General features: G+C 38.7%; 2 protein-coding genes across 3 annotated transcripts; one reads left to right on the forward strand and one right to left on the reverse strand.

The window, feature by feature from the left end:
- Positions 1-1606: 1606 nt before the first annotated feature.
- LOC127777354 (ABC transporter C family member 13) lies at positions 1607-14742 on the forward strand. 2 transcript variants are annotated; one of them, XM_052303929.1, is made up of 36 exons: positions 1607-1754; positions 1892-1932; positions 2058-2142; positions 3068-3232; positions 3340-3468; positions 3682-3782; positions 4456-4525; positions 5003-5254; positions 5751-5820; positions 6204-6264; positions 6844-6931; positions 7452-7570; positions 7661-7758; positions 8096-8162; positions 8361-8478; positions 8563-8679; positions 8762-8842; positions 8941-9186; positions 9588-9689; positions 9765-9832; positions 9958-10089; positions 10203-10350; positions 10424-10707; positions 10837-10984; positions 11073-11248; positions 11324-11435; positions 11531-11584; positions 12073-12195; positions 12348-12446; positions 12559-12651; positions 12738-12848; positions 12921-13085; positions 13221-13408; positions 13543-13732; positions 13878-14045; positions 14407-14741. In XM_052303929.1, exons 1-36 carry the CDS (start codon positions 1725-1727, stop codon positions 14485-14487), a joined length of 4380 nt encoding a protein of 1459 aa, XP_052159889.1. In that variant the 5' UTR covers positions 1607-1724; the 3' UTR covers positions 14488-14741. The 2 variants fall into 2 exon arrangements, with proteins under 2 accessions (XP_052159889.1, XP_052159888.1); XM_052303928.1 differs by lacking the exon at positions 1607-1754 and having other exon boundaries at positions 1789-1932; positions 14407-14742.
- A 73-nt stretch (positions 14743-14815) lies between these two features.
- LOC127777356 (hydrophobic protein OSR8-like) lies at positions 14816-15703 on the reverse strand. The gene is made up of 2 exons (XM_052303932.1): positions 15361-15703; positions 14816-15245 (listed from the first exon to the last, which is right to left on the reverse strand). Exons 1-2 carry the CDS (start codon positions 15445-15447, stop codon positions 15102-15104), a joined length of 231 nt encoding a protein of 76 aa, XP_052159892.1. The 5' UTR covers positions 15448-15703; the 3' UTR covers positions 14816-15101.
- Between the last annotated feature and the right edge of the window lie 450 nt (positions 15704-16153).

The raw sequence follows: 16153 nt of genomic DNA on the forward strand, positions 1-16153 counted from the left end.
TGATATAATTAATTAAGTCATGAGATCACTAGTTCAAGTTACCTTTACATTGAAAAGTGTAGTGCTATGAAAATGGTTGGAAATGGTAGTGATTCATTTATAATAAACATAATTCTAAAGTATATCCACTGATTTTTGACAGTGCTATCGTGGAAGCATCTGTATCCATGACATGCCTATTGTGGTTACTGCTATAATACCCTTGTTTTATTTTGCTACTTGTGACTGTGTTGTCACTATGTATGTTGAATTTTCTGACATTGCAGTCATAGAAGGGGGCTAGCTGGACACCATGTTGAGACAGCTTGACACCAAGTTACCCCAACAATGTGGGCAGTCACTAAACAAGAACCACAACATGGCTGTCAACGATGAGACCACATCCCCGACATAGCAACCCCAACAGGAAATATCCAAGAGCTGGCTGTTGACAAATGGCATCCGCGACAGTTTCGTACCTTTCACCAACAGTTCTAGGCTGTTGCGGTTGCTATAGTATGGTGTGGTGTTTTCATTGAACCGAGATTTTTTCTAATATTAGTTTTACATAGTCCCACGGATCACCTATACATTTGTCCACAAATTTTATCCTAAAAATTTGACAGATGTAATTATAGTATAATCGTGATTTAATTACACTGTAACTTATATGTAACTTTCAAAATTCTCTTTGTAACACACTATTTCGATGAAAACGGAGGTGATGAGAACGAATCCTCTCACATATATGCGCACAATGACTTTTTTCTTTCTTTACTTGTATAAATTTTGAAACATTTTTTTTCTTTCTTCGCTTGTACAAATTTTGAAACAAAACTAACTATTCAAAATTATGTAAAAGTTACATGCAAATTATATTATAGTTACATACAAGTTACAGTGTAATTACATCCAAGTTAAAGTATAATTAAATGATTGTACTGTAATTATATCTGTCAAAATTTAGAAGAAAATTTATCGACAAATATATAGCAAAATTGTTTCTATTATCTAATTTTTTTCCCAAAGTGAACATAACCCACAATGACACAATGCCACCACAGCAAAGTCCTCGCCTAGCCCAACCTCCCACTGCCAACCCGTGGACCAGGCCCAGCAAAGAACTACATCTCAGAAACCGCCTTTGATGGGCCCCCGTAAGCCAGTAAATCTCTCGGCCCAAACCTAGCATCAATCCGGCCCATCTCAGTCAGTGCATCTGGGCCACATGGCGCTTCGTTTCTTTCCTCCCCTACGTGCGTGTCACGTTAGTGAACAGTCCAAAAGCCCAAAAAAGCTAGCGCCAAAAAGCAACTCCACTTCCCGGTGCGATCCGAGCTCGGAGGATTCCGTCCTGAGACACTGACCTGTGGGCCCGACGTCCGCGGGGCCCACCTTGTCATTGGCCAATCCTTCGCGTACGGCCCGCGAGGTTGCGCGGCTTTTTGCCCAAGGCCGAAAAGCACCTTTTCGCCTCCGATACTTTTCTCACCTCGGTTGAACCCCACCCCGCTGCACACGTGGACGTTGGTACGTGGGGCCCATGTATCACGGGTCCCACGGATCAGTGGCTCATATGCGAGGAGTTGCAATGCAACGGCGCGTTGAGCGAGTCGAGGGTGTCAGAACTCAGAGGAGCGGAGACGACGACGACGAGACGAGGGCGACGACGCGACGCGCTCGTGCGAGAGAGTGAGTGAGCGAGGAGTCGCGGCGGCGGCGGAGGCGGAGGCAGCGGCGGGGAGATGGATTTCGTCTGCCCCGGCGATCCCACGGTGAGCTTCTCCTAAAACCCTCCCAATCCCCTCCCTCCTCGTCGTCGTCGGCGTCGAATGCTGGAGCAGCGATCATGAGAGTTTTTTTTTTGTTTGTTTTGTTTTCATTTGGAGCGAATATTTTTTTTTGGGTGCAGGCGTGGGACGGGAGGCGATTCACCCCGTGTTTCTCCGATTTATATCCTTTTGTTTCGTTCGAGAAATTTGGTGGAGTTCGTGGTCTCTGCGGTGGCGGTTGATCGCGCGCTTGGTCGCGTTTGTGTTTGTGTGGTTTATTGTGTTGTTTAGGCCTTAACATTCTACGGTGTTGGGATTGGGCGGAAATGTGGTTGCGGCTGGTGCTGCCGTTGTGCTCTTCATCTCCAGGAGGAACGCGCGGAGAACTGAGGTAGTAGCTCTGCTCTGTTTATTGCCCTTTGTCAGCATAGTTCACGAGTACAAACTACATAGTCGTAGGAAGGAAATGGATAATCGGTTTTTGAATTCACAACGTCTATGGAAAGCAAACTTCAGGAGTACAAAGGTGTAGGAAGGTTGGATAATATAAGTGATCGCTAGCGTTAGCGGGGTATTGGCTTTCCAACAAATTGTTCACATGTTTGCTGCAATTTCTTTTGTTAGGTATCTGAAGTGTGAACTAGTCATACAAATGTTTGTTTCATAGCTAAGATAACATCGTATCCAGAGTAAAAAAAAAAACATTGTATCAGTATATCTCGCATGTTGGATGCGAATTGGCATTTCATATAGAGTAAGCTTTTATGGTTGCATTGCTGATTGTTTCTGTTTTTGGAATGACGGTGTTCAGTAACAGATACGGTTGAGATTATAAACGGGATAGTGGAAGCTAAAGCTATTTATATTCACAACTGATGGTATGAGTTGTTAGGGACTTAGGATAGCGTGAACTTCAAGCATAATGATGTTTTTGTGCACATAGAAGTGGCAAAAACAGGGGTCATTCACTATACTTCTACTAAATTAAATAGAGGCCGAGATCCTTTTATTGAATAACTTATTTGGACTTTGAAACCATTGGGTTTGCTTTGACTCAAGAAAATCTTATCATAATTAGTTTCAGCAATCTAGTTCATATTCTATGTTTATGTAGAAACAATACTTGAATATTCCTTTTCTTGAAAAGAACAGTGGGACCAAGAAGGTCCAACTATTAATTTATTATAAATGAAAGATAAAGTGAAGCACTCAAACCATGTTACTTAAGCTTGATAATTAGCATCAATTTTTACTTTATGTTGTTTATTATCTTTTACTGAAATATTCTAATATAATAGCTTTGCCTATTGCTTTAGAATGTCAGGATGGGTTTTCTGGAGAAGTTGTTTGTTTTCGGTGTGCCTGGTTTTGCAGCCTGCCTTTCTTTTCTTGAAATAGTTATGCTTATAAAGAACAAAATTGAGGGGAAAGATGTTGCGAACTACGAGTCGTTCTTCAGGTCCTCCCAGTTTCTTGTGTGGGTAAGAGCTTCATTACTGTGAGTCTGTGAAGATTGTGCTCTACCTTTCCAGTCATATGTAGTACAAATTATTGAAAACAACCTGTTATAGTTGGTTCCATTGAATAGATGGTTGTAGGTCTTGTCTCAGTCCATGGACCTTGGTTTGTATTCTACAACCCAATCATGTGTTTCTGCTGGATTTTGAAGATTCTTCTTGAGATGCCTCATTTGCAGTACAAGCTCACAGTATTAAAGGTATTTTGTTATTTTACAATATTTCTTCCTTTCTCTTTACCTATTGTTCCGTTTTGATATGAATTATGACATATTTATACAATTTCTTCTGTTTTATGATATTCTTTGTGTTCATTGTAGTGTTTAACTTGACAACTGTTGCATGCAAATTGGCAAGGAACAGGTGTTCAAAATAGACATCTAATCTATTGTTTTATTTGGAACTCTTTACAGGTAGTGTTATATTTTAAGGAGATCATCTCATTCTCTATGGCAATTGTATTTGGCCTCTTTGTAGTTGTGTCTACTGTAGTGGACCAACCACGCAATAAAAGGTACTCCGTATTTGGTTTGATCCTAATATGCCACTCATTTTCCCAATGACATGCGGGCTGTGGGGTCACGGCCCGCCATGGTACTGAGTCAATAGTAGATTTCTCAAAAGTTCATCAGCAAATAAGTAATCCTTTTAAATTATTCTTCTGCACGATTCTGTTATCTTTAGCAACTGCAAAAGTAATACTCCCAATTGTCAGATGTCAATTGCCAACTGTCAATGCTTTGGTCAATCATATGTAACTCGAAGTGTAAATTCTGCTGTTTATGCAGAGGTAGCCGGTTAAACGTTAACCGAACATATCCTGGGTTTTAAGTTATACTTGGGAGTTATACATATTGTTTGTCAACTCTAGCTAAGTCATGAATATGTAGGGTATGCAACTTTTGATTAGTAGGTATTATTAGTAAGCTCATGTGCCATGTTGTATCGTGCATGTGAAGTTACTGCAATGAGGCAAAGTTAACTATAGACGAAATTATTTCTTTTGGAGCCATGAATCCTGATGCATTTGTTCATGTCCTTCCCTTTAAACCTAGGCATATCAGACTTAGTTATTACAGGACCAACAACCTAGCTACTCTTTTGTTTTCTTCGTTACATATCTAATGGTTAATGATCCTGTTCCTCACAATTTCTCTAAAGCTGCTTTTAAATCCATGCTATTTTAGAGAAATGAACTCTATTGAAGATCCCCTTGTTCCAGATGATGAAAAAGCTGAGGCTGAAGTGACCAACTTGGTATGTTATTTTTGTCATGAGCTATTTGGGTTTCTGTGTGCAATCGAACCATTCTACCCACATCATATGTTTATGTCGGTTAGCGTTGGTCCTGCATTAATCTTATCTGTCTGAAGTAAGTGTGAGCCAGAGCCATAGGAAATACATTATTTTTAATACGTCTGTAGAATGTTATTTGTGTGTTGCACGGCAGCCATGTTTAAGTGCAAATGCTAGAGCACCAATTTCTGGAAATTACAATCGTAATGCTGACAGGTTACAAATTTTTGCGTAGAATGCACATTTGTGACGGCATGGTGGTAATAGTGGAATCAAATGTAATGGTCCTGCTGACTTGTAATTCAAACTTGCAAACATGTTATAATTTAATTATTTTGAATTTGAACATTTGCACGCTCTTCAGTTATATTCATTTCTTTCTATTGAGAAAATTAAACTGTCCAAATTTTGAGTGTTTCATATGCTTTATCCTCTCAGGAAAATAACCAAAGTATCTGGGAGTTGTTGACCTTCAAGTTCGTTAATCCAATGATGGATATTGGGATCACAAGACAACTCGATTTCACTGATCTACTTCAATTACCAGTTGATCTTAGAGCTGCTTCCAGTTATGAGAAACTTCTGTCTTCATGGACTGTTGAACATCAACATCACCATGCTGATTCATCTCTACTTAGAGCCATGTCTAATGCTTATGGATGGACTTACTTGCGTTTGGGACTGTTAAAGGTACTTCTTTTTCCTTACTATCGAGCAGGTTGGCATAGTAAATGCATGCTGCTAGATATGCACTGAAAAGGTGCCTTTATATAAAAATGAACTAAAGGTGTGGGATTCTACTTTCTGAAATTGCGTTAGGAGTTTACGATAAAATAGTTGATGATCTCTTTTATATCACCCTTGTTATAACAATGTTGCCTATCTGACTTGATTAACTAAAGTAGAAAAATTCATGCATTACTTGCTGGGATGGACTTCTTCTACATGCTTTAGAACAGACATAATATGTTGCTAGAAGGTCAGGAAAAGGGGGTTAGTGAACTCTGTTTAGACAAGACATTCCATTTTGCGTAATGAGTGCTAACAAAGTTTTTTTTTTTTTTTTGGAAAATCGACACGAACCCTTATTTGCAAACATATGATCATACATTCATACAGCAAGTCTGAACGGGTGCAGAATGTGTTTATTCTCTGATACAGTATATATTTTTTTCTTTGCATGCAGGTGATAAATGACAGCATTGGTTTTGTTAGCCCACTTTTACTCAACAAGTTTATAAAATTTCTTCAACAAGGTATCATCCTTTTAGAAGGCTACAGGGCTGATTATTAATGTTTTTGGAGGCAATAACTGCTATATTCAATTTTGGCACTAAAAATTGGCAGTATGTATGGTTAGTTGAAGTTTTCCTTTAGTTCACTTCATATGGTCTGTGTCAGGCAAACCAAACATCATTTTCAAGCTTTAGGACTCTGCTGGTAGTTCTCGTAGAAGCAGATTGTATATTTGGTCTTTCAAATCCATAAAATATGTATATACGGGTCTTCTTGTAAAGAAACACTATAGTTGTTTAAAGCTTCTTATCTAATTAGCATCTACTTTGCTGGTTTATTTTTGCTATTTAATTTTTAGCAACGTTAATAAACCAATCTGCATCTGTTTTTCTACATTTTTCAGGTTCTGGTGGTGCTGATGGATATATTCTTGCCATTTCCCTAGGATTAACTTCCATTATCAAGTATGTCTTGTTACCAGAAATAAGTTTGGCTTCCACATATCCATGTATTGTGAATTTGTGCATGATTTTTGTGCACCCTAAAACTTAGATACTTCTAAACATATCGTTTTAACTCCTTTAGTTTTGAATGTATAGAGATAGTATCTGAACTTATTAGATATAATATACACTGGTAACTTATGAGGTTTAACTGAAACTTCAACAATATTATTACATTAAGAGTGTTCATGTTGATGCTTCAACTCTAGTTCTGATCAGTTTTAGGTATTGAAATTTTGTCTCGGGTAAATCTGAACTTTAATATATTTTTTTGGAAAAAATAATCTTCAATTAATTTTTTTTTGCAAATTCCACTTTAATTTTTCTGCAAATTCCACTTCTAAATTTTTCTGCGAATTCCACTTTTACAAGGTATGTTCGAATCCTCGTTGAGTTGGGCATGCCAAATGTTGACACAAATGAATTGTTTTTACCTTTTCAATGAACAGTTCTTTTTTTAATGAAAAGCTCTGTCACTCAGTTATGTATCACCTCATTAATAATCATCTGTTTTTTGACATTCTTGTTCACATTCACTAGGTCGTTTTTAGATAGTCAGTACTCCTTTCGTCTAGCTAAGCTAAAGTTGATGTTACGATCAAGCATCATGGGAATAATTTATCGGAAGGTATGACCATTCCTATCCAATAAATTTTTTTTTGAAAGAAAAAGTCAAGCAATTCAAACATATCCTGTCTATTTGCGTTGTACAATAATTACCCCTTTTGTCAATGTGCAAAAATTTTACGCATATTTTTGCATTAAGAAGAGGTATCAAACAGGCAACATCTGGTACAAACACTGAAATTATAGGGAGAGGAGAAAAAGTCTGAAGGGTGCTCTAGCAACACTAAGAATCTATAATGGTCATGAGTACAAACTTGTTGGACTTTCTTAAGCATGGCTGATCTTGTTCTTTGATAATACCACAATGTAGTATCTAATTGCACTCCTAAAAATAATGCATATGCAGTTATGCATCGTTATTTTATAGTGTATAACTGCGGTAGCATATCTTTTATGATTCCTGTATATGTCCTCTTGTTCTGCCAGTTCAACGCTGGAGGCTCGAATTTTTTAACACCTTCCATACTAAACTTCAAGCATAATTTCTGCGTTACTTATTATGTATGGACCTTAAAAAACAGTGCCTATGTCTCAGTCTATCTGAGCGTTCTAGGTTTTCTGAAGGAGAGATTCAGACCTTCATGTCTGTTGATTCTGACCGCACAATAAACTTATGTAACAGCCTTCACGATGCTTGGAGGTATTCTTTTTCTTTATCTAATGTTTGCCTATTAAGGAATTGACTCGTGCCACATTATTTGATGAGTTGCGTGGTTTGGCATCTGCTTAGCTTGCCATTGCAGATAGGAGTTGCTCTCTATCTATTGTATACTCAAGTGAACTATGCATTTTTATCTGGATTGGCAATAACAGTCATACTAATACCAGGTACTGCTTGATTTTCCATGGTTCTTCTGAATATTTCAAGAGGTTTGCCAGGTCATGCATTGCAACTTTATGCACATATCATTCTTTGGTCCCTTGCTTCATTCATCTCTTTTGTTTGCAATATATTAGGGGTACATGATCCTACGCTAAATGAAATACATGTATGTATGAATATTAAAGCTACTCTGATTACTTTTTAGTACACGAATTATGGTACTCCTTGATATAATCAATAGTTCAAGATTATGCTCATTTTTTATTCAGAATATTATTCTAAGTTCCTAACATATCCATATTTTCTTCTCCTTTTCTTGTAACTAATGCTGTACATGCACAGTGAACAAATGGATCTCTACAAGAATAGCTCACGCGACAGAAAAGATGATGAAACATAAAGATGAGAGGTGAGACCAAAAATCCGTCTAAGTTTGTTTTGGGGAGCTTATCTGTTATGTTGCAGTGTTCTCTTCTTTCTATTGGCATATCATATATATACTCACAAATTATTGTAAGAAAATGAAAAATAGGAATAGAATCACGAAATTTGATGGATTTATGCAATACTGACTAATTAGGCACAATCGATATTTTTCCATGAACAGGATAAGTTGTGCAGGAGAACTGTTAGCACATATTAGAACAGTGAAGATGTACAGCTGGGAGAGATTATTCACTCAACGTTTGGTGGAAAGAAGAGAATTAGAAGTGAAGCATCTTGCGGTGTGCAACTTCTCATTATCAATTTTCCTTTAATTAGTTACATTTATATGTGAAACTCACAAGTGTCTCCTCTTTCCTGATAAGACTCGCAAATATCTGGACGCTTGGTGTGTCTATTTCTGGGCAACCACACCAACATTGTTTTCTCTTTGCACCTTTTCCATATTTGCTATAATGGGCCACTCGCTGGATGCTGCCACGGTAAAACAATATCTTAATGATATGTTTGGACACATGCAATCAGGGTAACAAATCCTTCTGATACATGTATTCCTTCTTACAGGTCTTTACTTGTGTTGCACTGTTCAACACATTGATATCACCATTAAACTCATTCCCATGGGTTATTAATGGAATGATTGATGTAAGTCGGACAGCCAATTTCTGTTATTACTATGCTAGTGGTAACTGTAACACTGGTAACACTGCTAACCATACCTGTATCCTTTGATGTTATTGTAGGCTGTTATCTCTAGCAGAAGGTTGAGCAAGTACTTATCCAGTCCAGAGAAGCGTTCTTCTGCAATACCTGCCTCAGCTGATCTTTTAAAGCATTGCAATACTGAAACAAATGTCAATGCCATGGCTGTCATCCTTCGTAATGTTTGTTGCTCTTGGTCTAGCAGTTCTATTGTTGAGTCGAGCATGATTTTGAGAGACGTATCTCTGGAGCTACAGAAAGGAATTTTTGTTGCAATCATAGGAGAGGTATATTCTTTTAACTGATGTAGATAATATTTTATTTTTCCTGCTAGAGTGCATTTTTTATGGACATAAATAGAGTTTTTCTTTCAGTTGGTGAAACTGAATATCTCTTGGATAACACATCACTGGCAGAAAATTATATTTGAATTTGCTGCTATAGCACCAGTAAACTTTCTTAAGTGTCCAAGGCCCATGTTCTTCTCTCCACTTTTGCTGCCTCTTTACTATTCTTCTAATACCATTCCATGGGCCTAACTTCATCAATGTCGCAAAACATTTACGACCTGAGTTTTAGGCACCTTAGTTTCGCATGAGGGATAGAAATAAATTCTCTTTTGTAAATATTTGTCAGTGGCCACTGCAGTTCTCAGTTAATTGAGGAATTACATTATGCCTACTTGCAGGTTGGTTGTGGCAAATCATCTTTGCTGAACTCTATCATTGGAGAAATTCATGTTACCAGTGGTTCCATTACCTCCTATGGTTCAATTGCATATGTACCACAGGTTGTACTTCATGATTTAGAAATTTCTTCAGTTTTGTAGTTCAACTTGGTAAAGCATGTCATGGATGTTGTGCAGGTGCCTTGGATACTGTCTGGTTCATTGCGAGATAATATTTTGCTTGGAGAAGAATTTGATCCAAGGAGGTACCTTTACTTGTTTTGATCACTTTGTTTTGTTAAGGTTATGTTTTCCAAAACCTGAAATGACCATCGACCGGTGTTTATTGTTTTGCATTTTTAATCAGTATTGCGTGTCAATGTTCATACAGGTACGAAGAAGTGATACATGCTTGTACCCTTGATGTTGATATCTCAGCAATGGTTGGGGGAGATATGTCACATATTGGAGAGAAAGGTCTTAACTTATCTGGCGGACAAAGAGCCCGTTTAGCCTTAGCAAGGTCAGATTTTTCTTTTTTGAAAGGAATTAGCAAAGTCATATGTTAACAATGCTGTGCAATTGACATGGGAAAGCCCAAAAGTATGTTCTAACACTATGATCTTACCCTTGCAGGGCTTTGTATCATGACTCTGATGTTTACTTGTTTGATGATGTACTTAGTTCAGTTGACTCACAAGTTGCTTCGTATATCTTGGAAAAAGCCATTATGGGGCCCCAAATGAAGAGAAAAACACGAATATTAAGCACCCACAATCTTCAGGTAATATTTATTTAATCACGCCCAAACAAAGTTAGGTCCATTGAAAGAACAACACCATTCCCTTGTTCTTCAGGCAATTTCCGCAGCAGATATGATAGTGGTCATGGCTAACGGGCTTGTTAAGTGGTTTGGGACGTTGGACTCTTTCTTAGCAACTCCATACTCGACACTGTCTAAGCCAGAGAGTTCAAGGGTTATCTCATCATTTTCTGAGAAAAACAAAGGAGTGAGCGTCGCCCATGAATCCGAGACTAATGGCCTGATTGACAATGACTCAGTAGTTGATCACGAGGAACAAAGAGAGCAGAATTCTGTAGAGGCCAGGAAAGAAGGCATGGTAGAGCTTAGTGTGTACAAGTGAGTGATTTTGTGTAACTGGTTATTTATTGCATTGAATAATAGAAGTTATTTTAACTGAGGTTGAATAATAGAAGTTACATAGTCTTAGTACTACATGCAATCCAAAATGATGTTTATGCTTTGCAGAAAGTATGCAGCATTCGCGGGATGGTCAGTTGCTTTCCTGATATGTCTAAGTGCGTTCTTAATGCAAGCATCTCGTAATGGCAATGATCTTTGGTTAACTTACTGGGTCGATACCAGCACAGGTTCCTCACGCACAATATTTTATCTGGTAAGCTTGATCTCCATTTAAGTACAGAACAATTGATACCACAATCATCATTGTGCATTTACGCTGATTCAGGTTTTGATCTATGCAGACTATCCTTGCTGCGTTTGGTGCATTGAACTCTTTTTTTACATTGGGAAGGGCGTTCTCTTTTGCGTATGGTGGTCTCTGTGCAGCAATTCAAATACATGCTGATCTTCTTAATAATCTAATCGGTGCACCAGTTTCATTTTTTGACCAAAATCCTAGTGGCCGGATACTGAACAGGTTGGTATTCTGTTATCGTTAGTAAGCTCCAAAGGTTTAGAAATTGACCCTTAATGAGACTTTACCAAATTACAGATTATCCTCAGACCTATATGCCATTGATGATTCTCTTCCGTTTATCCTCAACATATTCGGGGCAAACTTCTTCAGCTTGCTTGGTACTCTGGTTGTAATATCTTATTCACAGGTAAATATGGAAACATATTTGCTGTATATGGGCCAATCATGTATTCGAAGAAACTAATTCACTTAACATTTCATCCATGTAACGTTCCTACACAGGTTTCATTCTTGCTGATCTTAGTTCCTCTCTGGCTTATCTACAGAAATGTACAGGTACATGTTATCCTCTTTTTTGTTCTGTGATAATGCCACTTGCATAATTTTGTGTTGAGCCTTTGTCTGTAGAGTACTAATATCCATGGTACTGTACTGTAGCATATACCTTCGCCCCAATAACAGATTTTTTTAGTACTCGGCTTTATCAGTTTTGTCCTTTCTTTTTTTTTTGACCAAAAAGTTTTATCCTTTCTTTTTCTGCTAATTGCACGATGCGCATTCTTCCAATATTCTAGATGCGTTTCATCTGGTGATAATTGACTCAGCTCTGACGATAACAAGTTCTGTTGCATAACATTAACTAATAAGATATTGCAGGAAGCTAATGTGCAGTGCTGCACGAGTATTGCATCTTGATCTTCTGAACCAGAATTCATTTACAGTGCAGTGTCTGATTCTTATTTTGACTATAGTTGATAATGATTTATCACACTATATACGTTTTTCGTTCTACTTTTGCAGTACCAAACTAATGATCAGTGCAGTTCTATTATAGGTCTACATCACGTGAAGTACGACGACTTGACAGTGTTGCTCGTTCACCAATATATTCATCTTTTACAGAGACACTTGATGGTTCATCAACAATAAGAGCATTTCAAAAAGAAGTATGTCAACTGCATCTAGACTTTTTTTTTTGAAATGATACTAAATTTACCAGAACATTTACATACAAAATTGACTGTTAGAACATTATTCACTAGTGGCAATCACTGGCATTGTTTGTTTGGGATACTGACCATGGTAGTATAACATGTAGGGATTCTTCTTAGAAAGATTCATCCAACATGTGACACTATACCAGAAAACATCCTATTGTGAACTGGTTGCTGGTCTGTGGCTCTCATTGAGACTCCAGGTATCACTCTTGTCAGATGACTATCATCCATCGTCTACCATGGAATCAAGAATTTTTCTACATCAGTTAAGCATATATCACAAACACTGCACTGATCAGCAAACTACTTCAGTTGTTGGCAGGTTTTATAATTCTGTTCATCGCCATTATGGCCATTGTTGGCTTCAATAGTAATTCTGTTATTAATTTTGGTACACCTGGACTGGTAGGTTTACACACACTGATTTCATGATTATCGTTATCTAGATATGTTCCAAGTATCTAGAGAATAAGTATAAATATATACTGCAGGTCGGCCTGGCGCTGTCATATGCCGCACCCGTTGTATCATTGTTGAATGGCTTCTTAACCACCTTTACAGAGACAGAAAAGGAAATGATTTCTGTTGAGAGAGTTGTTGAGGTAAAAGTAGAACCTGAACTTAATTCCAGTGTGTTATCATCTTTTGCTCTAATAATTCAGTGTTGTTAGCAGTATGTTGGCATACCTCAAGAAGAACTTCATGGATCGGAATCCCCTCACAGTGGCTGCTGGCCAACAGAGGGGAACATTGAGTTTGAGCATGTTACTCTAAGGTACAAGGAGGATTTACCCCCGGCTTTGAATGATGTTTCGTTCTTTATTTCATCAGGCATGCAGGTATGATGGTACCAATGCATTCTTGTTGAATCTTTTTTATTTAGTCATCAATAAACTGATAGTTTGGACTAACTGGGCAATCGCGCAGGCAGATCCACTATACTGAATATATTTACTCCCTGGTTTATGAATTAGGTTGGAATAATAGGGAGGACTGGAGCAGGCAAATCCAGTATACTGAATGCACTTCTCCGTTTAGCTCCAATCTGTAATGGCCGCATCTTAGTAGATGACTTTGATGTGGCCAAACTTGCTGTCCGAGATCTTCGTGGACATTTTGCAGTAGTCCCACAGAGCCCGTTTTTGTTCGATGGGTCTTTGAGGTAACTACTAGTCTCCCTTATTACCAGCATCTCATGCCTCAGTCAATTTTCATGCCTGGAAAGACTGATCGAAACATAGACACACCTATACTCAAAACTCTTTTAACTTTTCTAATGACAAATGTTCATGATAGGGAAAATCTAGACCCTTTTAATAGAACAACAGATCTCAGGATATGGGAAGCTCTTGATAAGTGTCATATGAAGACAGAGATTGAATCTATAGGTGGACTTGACATCCATGTGAAAGAAAGTGGTGCGTCTTTTTCAGTAGGTCAGAGACAACTCCTGTGTCTTGCCCGTGCTATCCTTAAATCATCCAAGGTATACTACTTTACAATTTGAACATTGCTTGTATTACCATGTTATTTTGGATGTCTTATCAGTTTTTATGTATCAGATTTTAAGTTTCGTGTTGATGAATGTGTCACATTTTCTCAATGAAGTTAAAGTTGTCACTGTTTTACAGATACTCTGCCTTGATGAATGCACAGCCAATGTTGACAATCAGACAGCCTCCTTGTTGCAAAATACTATTTCTGCTGAATGCAAAGGCATGACAGTTCTGACGATAGCACATCGAATTTCAACAGTGATGAAGATGGACAATATTCTAGTTCTCGATCAAGGCAAACTGGTATGTGTCACCATTAAATGAGAAATGAAATTTTAATTTATTAGGGATGGGGTTAACACAGGAGCCATAAGTTCATAACATTATATTAACATAGATGTCATAATAACTCTTCACTACAAGAACCAAACGATAATTCAAATGAGAAGGTAGGTTCAAAAAATATGTATTTCAACTACCTCCAATCGGAAATATTTGACGCCCGGCACTGCTGCGATTAGCGGCATCATCCATCATCCTCAAATATTGACCGGATGGAGTAGTTAGCATCACGGCAAATGTCATTCCTCTGCAGCATGATTGTGCTTTCTTGAAATGCTCCTCAACATGACATTATCTAACTCATTTGTTCTCCCAAATTTAGGTTGAAGAGGGAAACCCAGAGGTTCTTCTGGATGACAAATTCTCAATATTCTCACGATTTGCCAAGGCATCTAACATGTGATTCTAGGTTAACACACTCTGATAGTCTAGTTTTTCTGCTAACTCACCTTGAGCAGATGTACTACACACGTTAGATCAGCTGCAATTTTACATCGATAGCTGGTAGGGAACATAAACTCTGATCATCTAGCTTATCATTAGTCACTGAAAAAGAGATTGAAAAAAAATGTTTCTTTCCCCTGAAAAATTGAATTTGGGCTAATGTTCGATCCGAATGATAGCAAAATTGATTGATCACTGAAAGGGAAGAATCTTATCTTTGTCGAAGAACTCTAGGGCTAAAAAAGGACAGGTTATCAGATATACTAGTTACACTCAATTCTCTTAGATAGCATGCCAAATCCTCATTTCAGACTGTCAATAAATTCAGCAACTGAAGAACAACACAAGTTGAGACTTGAGAGCAATTGATCCAGCAATCAAACGGTCACAGTAACACAGTTGAACTACGGTAACAAATTCCGACCCGATTCGACTTGTCCAAAGGCTGCAGATGTACTAGTACCAGTTTACAAATTGAAGGGTGGAACAGGAGCAGATATAGGTAATAGGACTAGGAACAAGGATATGCTTTCCAGGAGCTAATTAATCACCTACTAAGTACTCCACAGATGGTCAGGCGACGTAGATGTATTCGTCGGGGTCGACGCGGCGGCGGCGTTCGCGGTCGGGGTCGACGGAGACGATGACGTAGACGGCGTAGAGGACGCCGGGGAGGTACCCGAGGATGGTGAGCAGCACACTAATCCAGAACTCCATCTGCTCCCTCCCAACAACGCCAAGAGAAAAGAAAGAAATCATAAGAGGAATTAATCAATAATTAATCAGCTTGGGCAGAGGAGAGGAGAGGAGGGGATCGGATTAGGGTACGGACGGTGCAGCAGCCATGGCGGAGGCAGACGCCGAGCGGTGGGAGGAGGATGGCGCAGAGGATCTCCAGGCACCTGCAGCAGCAACCCATCGTCTTCTCCTCCTCCGGCCGCCGCCGCCGCCGCGCGCTCTCGGTCTCGCTCTCGCCGGAGTCGGAAGCGGGACGCGTTCTCTTCTCTTCTCTTCTGTTGCTGGACTCGTGATGCCGTGCGTTTCGCGGAAAACAAATAAACGAAAAATTAATCCTACCGCTATCTTCCTTTGAGGGTGGGTACTAGTTTTGATCACACCACGCGGAAATAAAAATATTAGATTGGCCGTTGACGGATCGACGGGACGCAGCTTGCCACGACGTCTGCTTAGCGTCGAAGGTTTCTTGGTTTGCCAGCTTCAAAGAAAGCTGCAAAATTGGGGAGAGAGAGAGAGAGAGCGGAACAACGTGCGACAGGAACGACGAGAGCCGATCGAAAACTGTAAAATTTTGAGGTTTCGACACGGAAATTAAGCAAATTTCAAGTGAAATTTCATATATTTTCAGATATTCAAATTTGAAACAGTAGGTTTGACCAAAAATTAGCGAAAACCATCTTACCACTAGGGGTCAGGATCTAGCGTTCAATCAAAATGGTGTACACTGGGCACAAGCAACTGGAAGTTACAATTTTTTTTTTTCAATCGAATGTGAACCATTCGAGTTAATGGATTGTAAAATAGAAATTGCAGCTTCATTGCAGGCTCTGCCGATTGGCATGTGGGAGAAATGGAGGTTTAATTTTCTTTCTTTCAGATGCACACAT

The sequence above is a fragment of the Oryza glaberrima genome, chromosome 6 (genome assembly GCF_000147395.1).
Source record: "Oryza glaberrima chromosome 6, OglaRS2, whole genome shotgun sequence".
NCBI classification, from domain to species: Eukaryota; Viridiplantae; Streptophyta; class Magnoliopsida; order Poales; family Poaceae; genus Oryza; species Oryza glaberrima.

What these genes read in the sequence shown, in the direction of transcription:
- LOC127777356 (XM_052303932.1), bottom strand. Translation starts at nt 15,447, where the DNA reads ATGGGTTGCTGCTGCAGGTGCCTGGAGATCCTCTGCGCCATCCTCCTC. An exon ending in TCCGCCATGGCTGCTGCACC is followed by an intron (nt 15,246 to 15,360) that starts GTCCGTACCCTA and finishes GGGAGGGAGCAG; the next exon opens with ATGGAGTTCTGGATTAGTGT.
- LOC127777354 (XM_052303928.1), top strand. Translation starts at nt 1,829, where the DNA reads ATGAGAGTTTTTTTTTTGTTTGTTTTGTTTTCATTTGGAGCGAATATT. An exon ending in TGCGTTTGGGACTGTTAAAG is followed by an intron (nt 5,255 to 5,750) that starts GTACTTCTTTTT and finishes CTTTGCATGCAG; the next exon opens with GTGATAAATGACAGCATTGG. An exon ending in AGCCTTCACGATGCTTGGAG is followed by an intron (nt 7,571 to 7,660) that starts GTATTCTTTTTC and finishes GCATCTGCTTAG; the next exon opens with CTTGCCATTGCAGATAGGAG.